The sequence below is a fragment of the Zalophus californianus genome, chromosome 11 (assembly GCF_009762305.2).
Source record: "Zalophus californianus isolate mZalCal1 chromosome 11, mZalCal1.pri.v2, whole genome shotgun sequence".
Classification (NCBI taxonomy): domain Eukaryota; kingdom Metazoa; phylum Chordata; class Mammalia; order Carnivora; family Otariidae; genus Zalophus; species Zalophus californianus.
The window spans coordinates 5,797,434-5,814,923 of NC_045605.1; the positions used below are offsets into that span (position 1 = coordinate 5,797,434).

The 17,490-nt window shown below is 42.0% G+C and overlaps 2 protein-coding genes across 17 annotated transcripts in view; one reads left to right on the forward strand and one right to left on the reverse strand.

Moving 5' to 3' along the window:
• Positions 1 to 5,351, reverse strand: part of LOC113914425 (protein NPAT) — a 59,010-nt gene extending 53,659 nt beyond the window's left edge. For both annotated transcript variants that reach the window (XM_027579639.2, XM_027579641.2), the window contains exon 1: positions 5,140 to 5,351. In XM_027579639.2, coding sequence (XP_027435440.2) covers positions 5,140 to 5,176 — 37 coding nt within the window. In that variant the 5' untranslated portion in view covers positions 5,177 to 5,351. The remainder of the gene's footprint in view (positions 1 to 5,139) is intronic.
• Positions 5,352 to 5,542: 191 nt separating this feature from the next.
• Positions 5,543 to 17,490, forward strand: part of ATM (ATM serine/threonine kinase) — a 117,912-nt gene continuing 105,964 nt past the window's right edge. For 12 of the 15 annotated variants that reach the window (XR_003517286.1, XR_003517287.1, XM_027578286.1 and 9 more), the window contains exons 1-7: positions 5,543 to 5,690; positions 6,103 to 6,288; positions 7,812 to 7,924; positions 9,933 to 10,030; positions 10,113 to 10,225; positions 11,635 to 11,780; positions 15,095 to 15,259. Coding sequence is in view for 13 of the 15 variants with exons in the window: in XM_027578286.1 (XP_027434087.1) it covers positions 9,959 to 10,030; positions 10,113 to 10,225; positions 11,635 to 11,780; positions 15,095 to 15,259 (496 nt within the window). In the remaining 2 variants the exon portion in view is untranslated. Of the gene's footprint in view, positions 5,691 to 6,102; positions 6,289 to 7,811; positions 7,925 to 9,932; positions 10,031 to 10,112; positions 10,226 to 11,634; positions 11,781 to 15,094; positions 15,260 to 17,342; positions 17,464 to 17,490 lie in introns of those variants that run through there. The other 3 variants (XM_027578287.1, XM_027578288.1, XM_035722676.1) reach the window with 3 other exon arrangements.

Genomic DNA, 17,490 nt, shown 5'->3' on the forward strand with positions numbered 1-17,490 from the left:
AGATGAAGAGTCAGATGCTTAACCGATGAGCCGCTCAAGTGCTCCTAGAGTTCGTATTTTGGGTTGGACTCGATGCTGTTTTACTTTTGTCCTGGGAGTTCCAAAGCAACGCTCTAAGGTGACAGCTGAGCGCTTCCACACTAACAATACACATACGGTTAAGCACTTACGATAAAAATCTTACTCATCACTGTTAAACACTTGATTGTCATCAATTCTCTATCAGAATAATAGGGGAAGTTTTAAGTATAAATTATACCAAATTTCCAATGTTACAATGAAAATACAAAATAGGGAGCAATGATCTTTTATTAGAATACAAATAATTACTCTTTCAATTAACATTAGTGATTCTTCCTTTTTACTCCTTACTAAAAACATCTTGAGAATAAAATAACTATCCTTTGTGTAAACTTACTGACAAAGATGTACAAATAGGTAAGAAAGCATGCCTGAGTTTCCTTTTTTCTTAATATAATATTGTCCTCTGCCTGCTTTTCAATGGAGGTAGAAATGAGTACAAGTTAAACAGACTGAAGGGGAAATATAACCAGAAAAGAGAAGGAAAGATAAAATCCCAACTATATCTAGAGTATTCAAATTTTAGGAACTGAGATGCCAAGAGTCTGCCTTCTATTCTTCCTGTTTATGGAGAGGAAAAGCTAAAGACAGAGGTGCCTGATGAAAAAAGCAAGAGATATCAAACCCCCTGATTTGAAAATATCTCCTTTACATATTCTAATAATTTCCCAGAAGTTTCTGAATTATTACTTAAAAATGTAAGCAATTCTTGGGAAGACTAAACATACAGTGCACCTTATATTACTAGATCTACAAATAACAAAGTTTCTGTCTATAAGGAAGTTATCTAAATGGACCCAGAGATACATATGCAAATAACTGTAATACAAAGCAAAGGTGGTAAGACGATAGGACTTATTTTATGGGAGGAGAGGGAACTGAGAAAGTATTACCAACTTGGGGAAAATCATGAATGTTACAAGGAAGAGGTGAGTCTTGAAGGATGTTTGGGGAATCCCAAAAAAGCTGGTGAAAAGTATACATGGAGAACATGTTTGGGGGACGTGCCCAGTTTGGAGAAAGCACAATGTACATGATGGAGAACAGCTGGAGAGGAGATACAACTGAAAAGAGAGAACGGGTAAGGATCTAAAAAAGCGGTAAATGTCATCAATGACATTTTTATGAATAAAGAGGATATAAACATAGTCTGATTAACAGAAAACAGAGTAACAATCTGACTAAATGACATATCCAGTAGGCAAAAAAGAAATGTTATGATCAAAGCTGCACTTCTGTAGATATTTACTAAATATTTATAATGTCTTAGCTACGTAAAGGTGAACAGGATCAGTGGCTCTTGACCTTTCAGGTGTGTCAATTCTGATTCTGTTTGCCTTCAAATCTCTTCTTCCTCTCTCTCTTGCTCTGAGCTGTGTGATAGGAAACCTGACCCCACGCAGGCAATGTTTCCTAGGCTCCATGTCAGCTGGCTTCTGGCTGTGTTCAAACAATGGGAAGCACGGCGGGGGGGGGGGGGGGGGACGACTGGATGGCAGTTGGAAGAAGCCATGTAGTTTTCCTCCCATCTCCTCTCTGCTTTAGTAGATTCTCCTCTGTGACTACTGCTCCCTCACCAGAAAAGTCTACTTTCCATCTTCCAGCAAGAGAACCAGTCTCTGGACTGCTTCATTTCTCCTAGTCCTCCTGATTATCACAGTGGCTTCCTGCTGTTGCTGCTGTACGAGCTGGCTCACATAAGCTGCTTGTCTTCTTAGTTTTTCTATCACCAGTGTAACCAATTCCCTCATTAGATCCCTCCACCTTAAATACTCAAATACTCAGATCGGTTTCAGTTTTCTCGAATGGATTCTGACTCACACAGAAAGAACGAACCTATTTAGAAATCCAAAAAACGTTCTGGCCCCTTCACTCATAAAAACGCCCCACCTGACGTAAACCTTTACAGTTTTAGGGGCTTCCAAGAACTTTCAAAGCCTGTCTTATTAATCCCAGATCAAGAAAAATGAGGACAAAAGTTAAGTTTCAGTTTGGGAAGATGAAGTTCTACAGGTGGATGATGGTGATGGTTACAGAACAATGTGAATGTACTCAATGCCAAAGTGTACACTTAAAAATGGCTAAAAAATGGGCGCCTGGGTGGCTCAGTTGGTTAAGTGACTGCCTTCAGCTCAGGTCACGATTCTGGAGTCCCAGGATCGAGTCCCACATCCGGCTCCCCGCTCAGGGGGGAGTCTGCTTCTCCCTCTGACCCTCCCCCTTCTCAAGAGCTCTCTCTCTCACTCTCTCTCAAATAAATAAATAAAATCTTTAAAAAAATAGCTAAAATGTTGCATATATATGTCATGTATATTTCACTAAAGTAAGTAAACAAGCAAAGCTAAAACAGGGTTAAGTAAGGGTTTCACAGAAGTGATATACAAGGCTGCTGAAGCACTTAAGGAGACATTTATAGTTACACCTGCTAGGAAAGGTTTCAGAGACATGGCTTCCATTTGGAGAAACTCCAAGTAGTTGGCATGGCTGCAGCACAGGGCAGACACTGAAAAGCTGAGATCAAGCAGGAGGGGCAGACAGGGTGAGTTTCACAGAGCAGCCTGTACAACACACCGAGAAAACCGAAGTGGTGTCCCAAAGGTAATAAGCAACACTTTGATGTATTTTGGCCTGTACAGTATTTACAGAGATTCCAGCAAGACAACTGCTGGATGTCGCTGAGGAGCAAGGGCTGGTTACATGTAGTGAGGTTCAAGTCAGTACGGTATGTTGAAGAACGAAAGGCAGGCGGGAAGTAGAGTTCATTCTTTGATTTGTAAAAGGGTGACACAGAGCATTAAATAGAATTAGATAAAATGCGTGGTGAGGCCTAGGTAAAGTATTTTGGGGTTTGTGTGTGGGAGGGGCACATGCCTGAGGGTAGAGAAACTTAATTATGTGAACTCTAAGGGGAACTACTTCTCTATTCTTAGCATTTAGCAGTGTCTGATACTAAGCACCCAAAGACTTCTTTAAAGAACATTACAAAGAAAAGGAGTCAACAAAAAGAGAGGTGAAGACAGGGAGGGGGTACTGAAAGAAGAATCATGACAAAATAATGAAACTGTCACAATTTTAAGCCTCTAAGTTTTGGAATTACAGATCTCTGTGTGCTGATAAGAGCTTCAAGACATAATATTAGAGTAAGAATAAGTGTGGGGAGACTTTTTTTTGTATCATGTATTCTTTTGCATAACTTGAAATTTTGATAAACTGCACAATTTTTTCTTTTAGAATATGTGTAGTATGAATGCTTTAGACAGATTTTTCTTAACAGTAAATATCAATAGCATGACTGTATCAGAAGCGATGACAGAAGTCCCAAAGAAGGCACAAGGGAGGGGCATATTAAGTAGGATTGGTGGCAATGGAATGTGAATGACAAAGAATTTTTAGGGTAAGAAACAATGAATTTGGAATTTTTATCCATTAAAGAAAGTAGGAGTCAAGCAGAGCAGCTGGTTTGTGGAGAATACAATTTGGTGTGAGTTATTCCAGGCAGAAAATCATATTGCTTTAAGATAAGTTGTTATGAACTGGGGATGATTTTACCCTCCAGGGAACATACTGCCAAAACCTGGAGACATTTCTTTTACTGTCATAAGTGGGGGGGGGGTAGTGGGGTCTTATTGGCATCTAATGGATAGATGCCAGGGATGCTGCTAAACATCTATGTTTCACAATGCACAGGACAGCTCCCCAAAATAAATAATTACCTGGCTCCAAATGTCAATAGGGCCAGGGTGAGAAACCCTATTAAAAACTATAGTTACTGAAACTGGAGTGGATTACCGAATTGCTAAAACTCAAAAATCCTTAAACTATATGCCAGGAGGAAAAAATCAGGTACGCCAATGTTATCTTGAACAGTGTTAAAGTCTACTTTAAATGGGTTTCCATATAATCCCAGTAAATGTAACAACTACAAGACAGCCAGTTTTTTCTCACAGACATAGAGGGAGAATAACTATTGATAATTCAGTTCTGATAAAGCGGGCAAAAGATTAACCACACATTAAAATGTTAATTAAAACTTAAGTCATTAGTTTCTCCAAAAAGGGCCGTGCAACCGTTACCCTCTCCTGTTTCCTGCAAAATGTGCTCACCAAAGGCCCCGAGCACAAAGGCCAGTTTTCCGGACAGGCTGGGTATTTAAAAAAGTAAGACAAACGGGATTTTTCTAACAATAGGGTAACGACAGTAATTACTGCGGACACGAAGGGAAGTTTCATCAGAGATGTTTACCATTTACTCTCAGGGGTGTCGGGTACGAGGTCTGCAAACCGCGGGCTCGGGGTCTGAGCTTCCGAGGGCTCTCGCTCCCAGCAGCACGACCCCCTCGATTCCTCCCGGGGACACACAACCACAAAACCCGTTTCCCCACACAGACGGCACTCCCCGACAACAGGCCCGTGACACCAACCGTCCTCAAATGGAGGAAAAACGAACAAGTGGGACTACCACACGTTCAACTGGAAGGCATTTTCCTCTGTGAAATTTCTGGCCAGTCGATAGATGAGGAATGGCTGCAGTTTCACAACATGCAGATGGCATTTCAGACCCCCTACGCTGCACTACTCACTGCGGGGAGGGAGGGCGAGGGATGGACCGGGAAGACCACCCCCGTTCGCCCCCAAATTCGTCGTCGTCGGGGCGAGTTACGAGAAGGACGTCGCGAAGGTCTCTCCACGAGACCGGCCGGCTCGGGGACGGCCTCGTGTTCCCTAATCTAGTCCCAGCTCTGACAAGTCTCCTTCCGGGGGTCCCGACCAGGCGTGCAGGCCTGGCTCCCCCTCCGAACCCGGGCCTCAGGTGTTCCGCCCCGCGCTTCTCCTCGGCCCTCCCCTCGCCACGCAGCCTCCGCGGAGCGCAGCCTCCGCACACAAAGAGGCTCACGCCGCCCGAGCGCCCGGCTCAAGGGGAACCGCCGCAGGTCTCGACCCGCAGGCGGGGAGGCAGAACCCCAGAGCTTCCCCACCCCGGGGAGAACCTTTGGCCCCAAAGGTCGTTCGGTCCTGCTCAGCCGGGTCCACTACCCGTCCCTCCCGCGTCCGCGCTTACCCAGTACTAGTCGCGCTATGTCCGACGGTAACAACATGACCGAAGCCGCAGCAGGCACCGCCACAGGAGACGAGATTCAGGTAAAACCCAACACAGCGACAGCTCCTGCGCCGCATCTCCCGGTTCCAGTGGCGGCACTGAACCCGCGGCAATTCGTCCCGCCTCTTTCGCCCCGCGTCCGCCAATCGCTTCCGCCGGAGAAAGAAAGGCGCCGAAACGAAACCCGCCTCCGTTCCCCTCGGAACTGTCGTCACTTCCGTCCTCGTTCCGAGGGGTGGGGCTGAAGGTGGCGAGGAGGTGGGACGCAGGCGCAGTGGCCAGAGCCAGGGGGCGGGCAGCGAGCGCAAGGACGCACGCCATTGGCGGGTAACGCGCAGGAGCGTTTGCTCAGAAGAGCCGAATGTTTTCGAGGCGAGCGAGCGCAAGAAGCGCAGAGCGTGCGGGGGTCGGTGCGCATGAGCAGATGGTACCCGCTTCCGGGCGACCCTGACTTCTTCCTCGGGAGACCGTGGCTGCGCGGTCACGCCGCGTTTGAACCGGAAGCGGGAAGAGTGGGTGTCCACCTGGCTGGAGCCGCTGGGGCCGCGGCGGGGGAAGGCGAGTGGAGCCGGGATTTAGGCTGCAGCCGCCGCCGCTTTAGGAAATTCCGCTTTGGCTGTGCGAGTGCACCGTTAGGGGCGTGGAAAGCGGGCGGGGGCTTCTGCGTCGGGGGACTGCAGGGGTGTCCGAGCCGCTCTGCGCCAGCCCCCCCGACGAGCGGTCTCGCCCGCTGCTCTGGCGCGGACCTTCCCTTCTCGCTGCACTGCCTCTCTCCCGCCCTCTCTCCGAGCCCCTTGCAGACTTGGCCTCGAACCTTCTTCCAGAAGCCCCGTTGCCCGCTCCTGCGCGTCCCCTTTCCCTGCCACTTCACGGCCCCGATTTAACTAGATGACTAACCATGTTTTCACCCCTTTTGTTGCTTAGTTTTAACCCGCGAGCATCTCCTGAGGCTTAAACTAGAGTGGCGTGGTTAAGAGCACGGACTCGGGGATTTCGTTGCTGGACTTGGAATTTTGGCAGACATGTGGGTGACCGCGCTGCCCTGTCTGCCTTGAGAGAATCCTTGCCCGTGGTGAGCCCTCAAGAGCGTTCGCTGCTGTTTTTAACCAGGTACCGAGAAGTAAAAGGACTCTTAGAGCTCAGGGTGATCGTTGAAGGAGAACCGTGATCGTAGAGCTAACGAAGTTCTGCGAGGAGACCTCGAATTGTTCAGTTGCCCCCAGGGGAGGATGGGGGAGGTCCTCCAGACAGGAGGAGAAATGCGTGTAAAGACACAAAGCGTGGGAGGTTTCAGAAGCTGAAGAGAGGTCTGGCGTTGAACGAAATAAATGTGGGCATTTTCAGCATGTTGAGGTCTTAGGGATGGATGAGATCACACTGGGAGAACATCGGTGGGAAGTAGGGAAACAGAGATAAGTCTTTTTTTTTTTTTTAAAGATTTTATTTATTTGTTTGACAGAGACAGACACGGTGAGAGAGGGAACACAAGCAGGGGGAGAGGAAGAGGGAGAAGCAGGCTTCCCGCGGAGCAGGGAGCGCGATGCAGCAGGGAGCCTGAAGCGGGGCTCTACCCCAGGACTCTGGGATCATGACCTGAGCCGAAGGCAGGCACTTAACGACTGAGCCACCCAGGCGCCCTGACAGAGATAGTTTTGCAGGTGTGGGTGAAAGGGGAACCATCAGGAGAGACCTAGGAAGCAAAGGAAGGAAAGAGTGGTGATTTGTGATATTTACTGAGCATCTGTTGTGTTCCAGGCACTGTGGCAAATCCCTACATGAATCTTTAACAACTTTGAGGGAAGTTCTAGTATTGTTTTTTAATTTTATTGTTGACAGATCTGAGGTTTAGAGAGATTAGCTAATGTGTCCAAGGTTATACAGCCTGTAAGGGGCAGGGGCAGGATTTGAAACAGTACAATCTAACAACAGAGCCCACACTATTACTCCAGAAAAGAATGGTATGCCAAGGGCAGAATTAGATGCAGGAAGATGCGATGTAAGCATCATTGTCAAATTATGCAAAGCAATCAATTTGATTGAAATCTAAAAAGGTGGGACTTGCCACTTAAGAGATTGTTGTTCAGGAAGTATGTATGGTTTCAGTTGCATGTTGGTAGGGGGCTTAGTTCTGGGTTAACGTATCAATTGAATTCAACTTTATCTGTTTACTATTTTACTCTGACTGCTCTGTAGTTCCTTCGTTTTTTTCAGTTTCTCCAACATACCGTACACTTTTCCATCTTAGGACCTTTGGGTATTACTAGTCTCCTTTCCGAAAATATTAGTCCTCTAGCTCTTTCTCTGACTGGCGCCAATTCACATCTTGGCTTTGTTGTAAACTCTGCTGAGATGCGTTCCCTGGAAGCTTAGCAAAAGCGGTCCTCTCCATTGTTGTTGTGTGTTGGCCTCCTTTGAGTCATATATCATACTTTGGAATTAGGCATTGATTTTTCAGTGTACTTGTGTATTTTCACTCTCCCCCACCAGTTATGACTCCAGAAGGGAAGGAGTTGTGTCTGTTTAATTCATTATGTCTAGCTATCCCTAACATAGTACCTCAAACAAGTAGTGGCCCTGTAAATATTCGTGCATGTATCAGTGAAAGAACGTTTCCTGTTTTGTTTTCTTCAAAGTAATCAATCTTTGAGAAACAGAAGAGAGGAACACAGAAGGAGACAAATAGAAAAACCACAGCTTTAGAAAAAAAAAGGAAGTTTGGGGCTGCATCTTTCTGAAGTGTCACATGGTCAGTAAACCTGCATTTTTTTTTTTAACGTTATAAAATCTTCAGCATACTTAGAAATAAACATGCCTATGTTTATAGTTCTTTGGATGTGGATATTGTTAAGGTGTTTTCATTGGTTACAATCCCAGTTTCATTTTCCTTACTGACTCAATCAAGAGGGTTTTAAACCAAGATTGAGTATGAAGGGGAAAGAGTCCTAGATAAAACCATAAGGAATGGAAAATAAAAATAATAGCCCTTTTCCTCAAGAAGTTTACAATCAAATGAAAAAGACCTTTGGGTAAATAACAGCTTATAATCGACAGCAAAGTAAAGGATGTTGTAATAGGGATAAGAGAGTCACAACAACCAATGAATAAAAACGGAGAAGCAAATTAGAGCTACCTACCAATGAACTAGGTAGGCTTATTAGGTAGTGTGTTCTCCCTGAGTGTTTAAATAATTTTGTAGGAGGGATTTCTTCCTTTATAGGAGGATTAGACGTGGTCTCTCAGTTCCAATTTTACGACTGTGAGTTAAACAACAGCAAAGATACATACTTGATCTTTAAAGGACGAGTGGAGTTTATATGAATGGATGGGAAAAGGACTCTCCTTTTTCCTCTTGAGATATGTCAAGGACAAAAAAAGTATGTTTTTTTGTTTGTAAACGTTTATAGCCTAACAAAAACGAAACTCCTTTGTAACAAGAGTCAAAAATAACGACACAAAATGCTTTTTTTATGTGAATTTTTTTTTAGTGGTTATCAAAGGAAGGTTTGGTATGTCCGAAAACTTAGGAGGAGGGCTCCTGCAGTGGCATTAAGGCACAGTAAAATGTAGTTTGTTATTGGTACTATAGTATTTGATTCCCTTTTAAAACAGGAGCGGAGGGGCGCCTGGGTGACTCAGTCGTTGAGCATCTGCCTTCGGCTCAGGTCATGATCCCAGGGTCCTGGCATCGAGCCCCGCATCGGGCTCCCTGCTCGGTGGGAAGCCTGCTTCTCCCTCTCCCACTCCCCCAGCTTGTGTTCCCTCTCTCGCTCTGTCTCTGTCAAATAAATAAATAAAATCTTTAAAAAAACAAACGCAGGAGCATAATTGTCCTTGTATTTTTATGTTTTAAATGAGAACCATAAAGCCAGTTGAGACTTAAGTGTTAGGCAAGGCTTACTAGCTCTGATAACCTCCTACATAGCAATTCCAAAGCATAAGCTGTTTCAGCTTTTGGCTCAGCAAATGACATATCTTGTCACTCCATGTAAGAGTTAAATAGTTAAGCTGGTCAGTGTTAAATCCTTAAATGCTCTTTTCCTTTTTTTTTTTTTAAGATTTTTAAATTTATTTTAGAGTGCGCATCCACTGGGGGTGGGGGGTGGGGAGGAGGAGGGAGAGAGGATCTGAAATAGACTCTGCGCCGAGCATGGAGCTCGTCGTCGCGGAGGCTTGATCTCATCACCGCGAGTTCATGATCTGCGCAGAAACCAGAAGTCAGACGTGCTGAGCTGACTGAGACCCAGGCACCCCTTTCTTTTCCATATTCTTTTTTTTTTTTAAGATTTCATTTGACAGAGAGAGAGAGGGAACCCAAGTAGGGAGAGTGGGAGAGGGAGAAGCAGGCTTCCCACGCAGCAGAGAGCTCAATGCAGGGCTTGATCCCAGGACCCTGGGACCATGACCCGAGCCAAGGCAGATGCTTAATGACAGCCACCCAGGTGCCCCTCTTTTCCTTATTCTTGATCTGGCTGTTTTCTGTTGATCTTTTACATTTTAATTTAATTATGTTTCTTAGAAAAGGTCTCAGAACAATAAAGTATGTGTTTCCTATTTTTATCCTGCTGTTGCACATAAGTACCCATTTGCACGTTGGGGCTTTGTTTTGATATACTCTAAGAAAATCTCACTTGAATGTGGAAACATTAAGAAAAATCATTGTATGTTTGATCATAATGTGCCTCTAATTGTACAGTTTGATCTGACTATAAATACCACAATTTGAAATAATTTTGCATTTGTGTGTTTTTATACAGTGATGTGCTTTCTGAAATTCTGAACCATGAGTTTAGCACTTAATGATCTGCTTATTTGCTGCCGTCAACTAGAACATGATAGAGCTACAGAACGAAGGGTAGTAAATTACTGAAATTTAATCTTTTCTTGAAAGGAGTGTGTGATTGGGAACCCATTACTGTGTTCTTTTTCATTTTCAGAAAGAAGTTGAGAAATTTAAGCGTCTGATTCGGGATCCTGAAACTGTTCAACATTTAGATCGACATTCAGATTCCAAACAAAGCAAATACTTGAATTGGGATGCTGTTTTTAGGTATTCCATTCTCTTTTTTTTTTTTTTTTTTTTTTAGACTTTATTTATTTACTTGAGGGGTTGCGAGCACAAGCAGGCAGAGGGAGAGGGAGAAGCAGGCTCTCCGCCGAGCAGGGAGCCCAATGTGGGGCTGGATCATGACTTGAGCCCAAGGCAGATGCACAACCGACTGAGCCTCCCAGGCGCCCCCCATCCTCGTTTTTTTTTTTTTTTTATTGTCTTTATTTTTCTCTTTTTATTTGTTGTGATATTTTTGTGTATGTCGGTCTTATCTTTGCTTCCTATATACTATTGTGCCTTGCATATAAAGTTGGTGCTTAATATTTATCTGAAACATGATTTTTAAAGGATGTTCATATAGAAAAAGTTTTTAAGCCATTTGTTCAATAAAAATTCTCAGATCTCACTCAAGATTAGAGATAATTCCTTTCATATTTGTTCGAGTTTATTTAAAAAAAGACTTTCGAATTTGAGAATAAAATTAAGTTATAAATGCTTTATTATTACTTTTATATCTTTATTGCTCTGAGTAACTGCTACATATTAAATTATAATTAAGAAAACAATTACAGAATAATTTCTATAGGAATGCAGTTAAAAAAATCAGGCGTTGGAAAGACAATTGATTCCTAGACTGGAATGCCAAACAGAATTGATGCTTTTTTACATTAAGATATAATTTTCAACTCTGAAGTCCATTTGTAACTAGAAATGGGTTGTAAAACTTGGGAAAAATGAATAAAATATTTTAAACTAATGTAGAATACTGGGAAGCTTGAAATAACATTTTCAGTCAAGGGGGAAGTATATTCACTTGTTCTTAAGTGTTTAGAACTTTTATTTTTACCACTTACTGGGTACTGGATGGACTTACAGATTTCAGTGCAGATAACATAAAAAATGCATGCTTCTTTTTTTTTGGTTACTTAATTTCAAATACCACCAAAATAGTTGCTACCTAAAGGTGAATATTATTTTGCATAAGCTAATCAGGCAGGTCCAGTAGGCACCTGGCACTTCCAACTAATCATGAATATCTTCTAGGCAGGCTTCATTCAAAGGCCAGAAACATTGCCAACTACCTGAGAAAGGGTTGGGTTGTGTACAAAATAACAAGAGAGAACTGAGAGCCCTAATAGCATTGTAAGTGTTTAATAATAAAATGAGAAAACAAGCAGTAAAGCAACCAAAAATCATGGAGGTTACAGTCTAGAACTTTGCAGAACGGACTTTAAATTGGTATTGTGGGGCTGAGGCCTTGAAAGAGAAAATTATTTTATTTAGCTGGTACATTGATTGCAGCATCGTGGCTTGAGAGATTCTCTTTGTGGTGGCATAAAGGACTTTTCAAACTTGTAATAATTTAAGCATTTAAAAAGTTTCTGAAATTCTACTTTGTTTTCTTGAAGATTTTTGCAGAAATACGTTCAGAAAGAAACAGAATGTCTGCGAACAGCGAAACCAAGTGTATCAGCCTCAACACAAGCCACTAGGCAGAAAAAGATGCAAGAAATCAGTAGTTTGGTCAAGTACTTCATCAAATGTGCAAATAAAAGTAAGTGCTATTATTTATTATAAATAGCTGGTTTAAAAGGTTATTGTTGCACGAGTTTGGTCGGAATATGGTGAGGTAAAAGTTGGGTGCTAACTCTAATTTCTAGTGCATATAATGGTTTTTAATATATGATTGGTTCAAATATTTGGAGGAATTTATGCAAGCATGGAATGATAGTCTCCAGGTTGGAAGGATTAAAAAATTAGTATTCCAACTATGCATTCTTCTTGGATCCCCTCTATTTGTTCCTAGCACTTAGGTAGCCTTAATGATCGAACATACCTTTTAGGGTTTTTTTCCTATCTTTGAATAGCTTTAATAGTAGTGAAACCTGTCTCCTTTGTTACTGCTTCTGCCTTCTGATATAATATAGAAAAATCCTAATAAATTTTTTCAGAATGATATCCTTTGAGATATTTGAAGTTAGCTGTGACATTTCCTCTGAGTTGTTTTCTCTAAACAGATGTACTTCCTTCAGCTCATATGACCTAGTTTTTGTGTCACTCTCTTCTGAATTTTCTTCAGTTTAATTATATCTCAAAGTGTAGGACTTAATTATAGCTATATTCTGATTGGTACAGAATGGAGCAAGACTTCTATCTTTTATGCTGTACTTTTACTGATTCATTTTGCGATCACATTAGCTTTCTTGGCAGTCAAAACCCACCCACTTAAGTAACACTATGCCCACTGTTGATTAAAAAATATAATACCCAGTGGTTTTTTGCTCTTGATGAGCTACATATTTCGTGTTTTGAACCGGGGCGGTGGATGTTTTAAAGAGTTGATATTTTTGACCCAAAGTTCAGGATTCCAGTAGGCTTATGTAAAGAAATGGGCTTCATACAACGCTGAAAGCAGGAAGTAGAAATGTTTTGTTTAGGGACTCTTGGGCTCAGACTTTGTTTATTCTTCACACATAAAGATGTGGCTTTGTGATACCAGGTGTAGTTTAAGAATCAGAAAAGCCATTGAATCACTGTGTTGGACACCTGAAAGTAACATAACACTGTATGGTAACTATACTGGAATTGAAATAAGAAACTTAATGAAATAAAAAGAATCAGAAAAGCCCAGTGTTGGTAAACATTATTAAGTAGAAGGATATAGTTGGTTAGTGAATGATATTTTGGAATGGTGGTATGAGACTTGAGTTTAAAAAGCAATGGTTTAGCAGAAATTTAGTTTTCCAGCTCTGAGGTGCCAGTTTGTGTGGACAGTGGCAAGCCTGTGTCAGGGACTCCGGCATAGACAGAGGAAAGCTACGTTGAAATACCCTGCACCTGCTTTTGCCCAGTATGATAGCCCTGCATTTATTAAAATTTGTTCTTTTGGCTGCTTGGGTTCTTAACATTGGGTTCTTAACAGATTTTAATATGTACTTGCAGAGTTATTGAGAGAAAGATACCCAAGCCCATTTGTTGCCCACCAGCAAAGTTTGCAGTGTGTAATTTTGCTTTACGGTGAAAAAACCTTCAGTCACAAAATTAACAGTGGGGATCACATTGGGAAATGTGAAAGTGTCACTGTCGGTTTACAGGAATGAGTAGATGAAATGATCACTTTAAGATTATTTAAATGGTTGAAAAGTTGTGTTTTTATTTGCGATTTCTTTCAAGTTTGACTTTGTAACTTAAACATCTTTAATCTCAGAACAAAACCAGAGCATTACTATCATATCCTCTCACTTTATGTTTTTCAAAGAGTTGGGGAGTTGATGGGAATTTAAACACATGTCCAGACTTAGCGTTGGTATTCAAGGTATGATGAAAGAAACAGATTCAAAAAAGATAGCTGGGAAGGAAGCAATAAGCAAATATCATTCGTTCTTTTATGTAGGTGTTTGCATGAAGCACAGATGGAGCCTAGAGAATAGAAAACCCATGTAAAATGTTTTATAAGGTTCCTTAAATTCTCTTTAGCCACGGTAGTTGTCCTTTGGAGGCAGATTTTTGTAGAAAAGAATGTCAGCATAATTCTTGAAACCTTTCTCAAATTTGGTGGAGGAAGGAAATTTGTTGAGATTAAGACCATAGGGAAATATGATTTTATCGTGACATTAATTTATGCAATTAGTAAATGTTTACTAAGCAAATGCTATTTAGTACAGTTACCAGGCTGTGTTGCTTTATAGAGATTAATTAATTCCTTAGGGATGTTATAATATAGCAGATGTTACAGTTAAGAGAATGTTGTAAGGACTGTAAGAGAGGGGCACAGGGTGTTACAGCAGAGGAACATGTGATTGCACATTTCATCATTGGTCAGGTGCCTGAAAGTGTGATATAAGCCACAAGTAAAAATGATACGCACTTATGTCAGTGTTTACTTATTCACCATAGTTTGATAAGAAAATGTTAAACTCCTCATAAGAAACCGCTAAATATATAGAAAATAATCAGATATACGTATGACTTGCTATCTGTTCATAGCTTATAACAAAAAACATTATATGCCGTTTTAAGATTGTTAATATTGTGTGATTGTTAATAGTGTGATTTGCTGAAAATAAAAGACAGTTTTGAAATGTCCTTTTGTTGCCTTCAAGAATATATCCATTAATACTGAATTTTTAGGACCTCTAATAAATAAAACTGGAAATATTACAGCCTTTCATATTTATGACACAAATGCTTTTGTATGATATGAAAGTAATTTTGTTTTCAAAGCCAAATACCCTCCTTACAATCTTTTTTTTTTTTGAAAGAAAGAATGCACGAGTTGGGGGGGGGCAGAGGGAGGGGGACAAGCAGCTTCCCTGCTGAACAGGACCCCGGGATCATGACCTGAGCCGAAGGCAGATGCTTAACGACTGAGCCGCCCAGGCTCCCCATCCTCCTTACAATCTTAGGTTATATTAATGAATTCATTCTTTGTAAAGTACCAAGAAACTTTGGGTCATTTTAGGTCTAGTGCCAGAAATTGTGAATTATTAAGGATAGGATGGATGATTGTTTTTGCTATATATTCCCATAAGGATTGGCGAATTTCTGTTGTAAAGGGACCAGTCAATGTTTTTGATTTTTCAGGCTGTATAGTTTCTGTCGCAGTTATTCAGCTCTGCTGCTGGAACATGGAAGTAGCCTTAGACGGTATGTAAATGAACGGACAGGACTGTGGCCTAGGAAAACTTTAGTTCCAGAAACAGGCAGCTGGCTGCGTTTTGCCTGTGGGCCATGGTTTGCTAATCCCTGCTCCGTGAGAAAGTCATTAGTTAATAGTATTGTCCCGTATGGGATTATTTATATAGCTGCAATTCCAAGTGTTCTTATGTTTCTTAAGATTTATGTTTTTATTTGTTTATTTTTAAATAGGAGCACCCAGACTAAAATGTCAAGAACTCTTGAATTATATCATGGATACAGTGAAAGATTCATTTAATGGTGCCGTTTATGGAGCGGATTGTAGCAACATTCTGCTCAAGGACATTCTTTCAGTGAGGAAATACTGGTGTGAAATATCTCAGCAACAGTGGCTAGGTATGTTTTGAAGTTTGTTATTTGTGAATTTTTTCTGTGAGATGAAGTGTCACTAAAAGATTGGTCAGAATCTGTATCCCCCAAGTGACCTTGCAGTTTAACACTATCTTAGTAAAATTAAATACTTTAGAATCCAACCCTTAGTTTCCTTTATTACGGACTTCCTAAGTGATTGTCTCGATCAGAACCGGGACAACACAATTGAAAGAAGCCATCCCTGTCCTTCACAGGCCATTGGCGGAGAAACGAGTAAACCCAAAGTTACAATGCACTGTAATATAGATATGTTTGGGCTCCGTGAGTTCCCAGATCAATGACGTTAAACAACCTTGATTAAAAGATAAGAAAACCAAGAAGGAGAGGAGGTGTCATAAAAGTGAAAGCAGCAGAGTTTCAGGTTGGAAGGGGTATGGCATTTTAAGTGTGGTAGAAATGATAAAACACAAATGTATCCATTGGATTAGGCATTTAGCAGGTCACTTGTAAGGTAATAGGGGCCAAAAATAGTAGACTAGGATGTATAGGATCCAGGGACTGTAACATAAGTAGAGTGGGTGTCAGGGAGGAATCTAGTGTTCTTGACTTCTAGGTGAAAGGTACTGAGGAACCACAAAGGAACTTACGGTCAGAGACTGAGACATTTGAGTTTATTGATTTCAGAGGTGGAGCATTTCTGTCTCTGAGTGGGTTCAATGGGTGAAAATGGGATTTGGCTTTAATGAAGTGGCGCTAAGCCATATGTCAAGTCTTCTAATACAACCACCTCTGAAAATCTAGAAGCTCAGTGTTTTTCATGGGAAGTATTTAAAATAAATTGTGCTAATGAAATGAAAAGACACTTGTCTGTATTGTTTATTGTCAGTTTCTCATTTCAAAACAAGGTGTGTGTGGGCGGTAGAACCAAGACCGACTCCAGGCCCTGCAGTGTATCCTGTTCCCACAGAATGAAAGGCCTTCTTAGCTGTTGTACTAATTTCTTAGGTGTCATCCCGCCCTTTGTTGTTATTAGCGCGAGGGAGGCTGTGTCCCAAACTTGACCCTCACAACAAGTTTAGCAGAGAATAGGCTAGTGATATCCAGGACACTATGACACGTCTCTCCCCACCATGGTCCATCCTAAATAGACAGGAGGTTTGCGTATTTTTGGTTAGTGCTTCTAACCACAGGTCTCACTGAAACAAAGGCCATCCTTGCTGTAGTCGCCCTCCTGTATCTGACATGTTCTCTGAAATCCTCTTGCTATTGTTGAGTATGTTACTGTCACTTCTCATAACCGGCCCTTCGGTTGAATTATCTTTCTAGTTAGCTCCCTTCTCTGAAACTTGATTCCCTGGTGAGGACTGTACTCAAGAAGTGAAGTTTTTGTTCAAAATACATCTGGTAGAGGTGTTAATGGAACCCACAGTTAGAGGTAAGAGTGTCTGGAGTGGGATGAGAAGAGGCCCTGAGGCCAAGCCAGATACAAAGTTTAGAATTAGCTTACTGATTTCTGCAAAAAGCTCTGCTCAAATTGTGGTAGGGATTGCACTGAATCTATTGAACACTGAAGGAAGTGTTCTAAAGAAAAGATTCATAGCAGCTCTGTTCTCAGTTTTGAAGGGGGAAAAACACTATTGATATAAAAATCTAATAGAAACAAGAAAGGGAAAATCTATGCATAGATGAAAACAACAGTAAGCAGTAAAGGAGGCTAAGAGTTACATCAAATTGGGTACTTACCAACAGCCGACCTCATTAGCTGGGGAAGCCCCGGCTGGAGTCTTGATTGGGAGGGCCTGAGCGGAGTGTCCTCCCCACAGGGAGACTTCCAACTGACCATCCTCATAAGGGCTGTATTTGTAGGGCAGAGGACAGGGTTTGGAGTTAAACATTTGTTTGCCTACGTGCAGTTTGGAGCAAGTCACATTCCTGTATTATCATGTCTTTACGTATTCAAGGAGCCTGGGCTAGGTGTGTTTGCCTCCCCTCCCAGATTCCACTGATGGTGGGGGGACAGCCCAGCCTGGAGCTGGAGCGGATGTAAGGCAAAGTTTATAGCTCTTGGTGTCCAGACCAGAAAGGCCACTTCTGACTTGGAGGCTAGCTCCCAAGGTCACTTATGCAGCGCAAGTCTCACAAACAACATTCCTTAGCCTGCCTGTGCACGTGCAGGTCGGGGTGGTCGGTCACGCAGGCCAAACCACAGAAACCTCCATCCATACCAGGTAGGAAGGACAGACTTCATAACCACA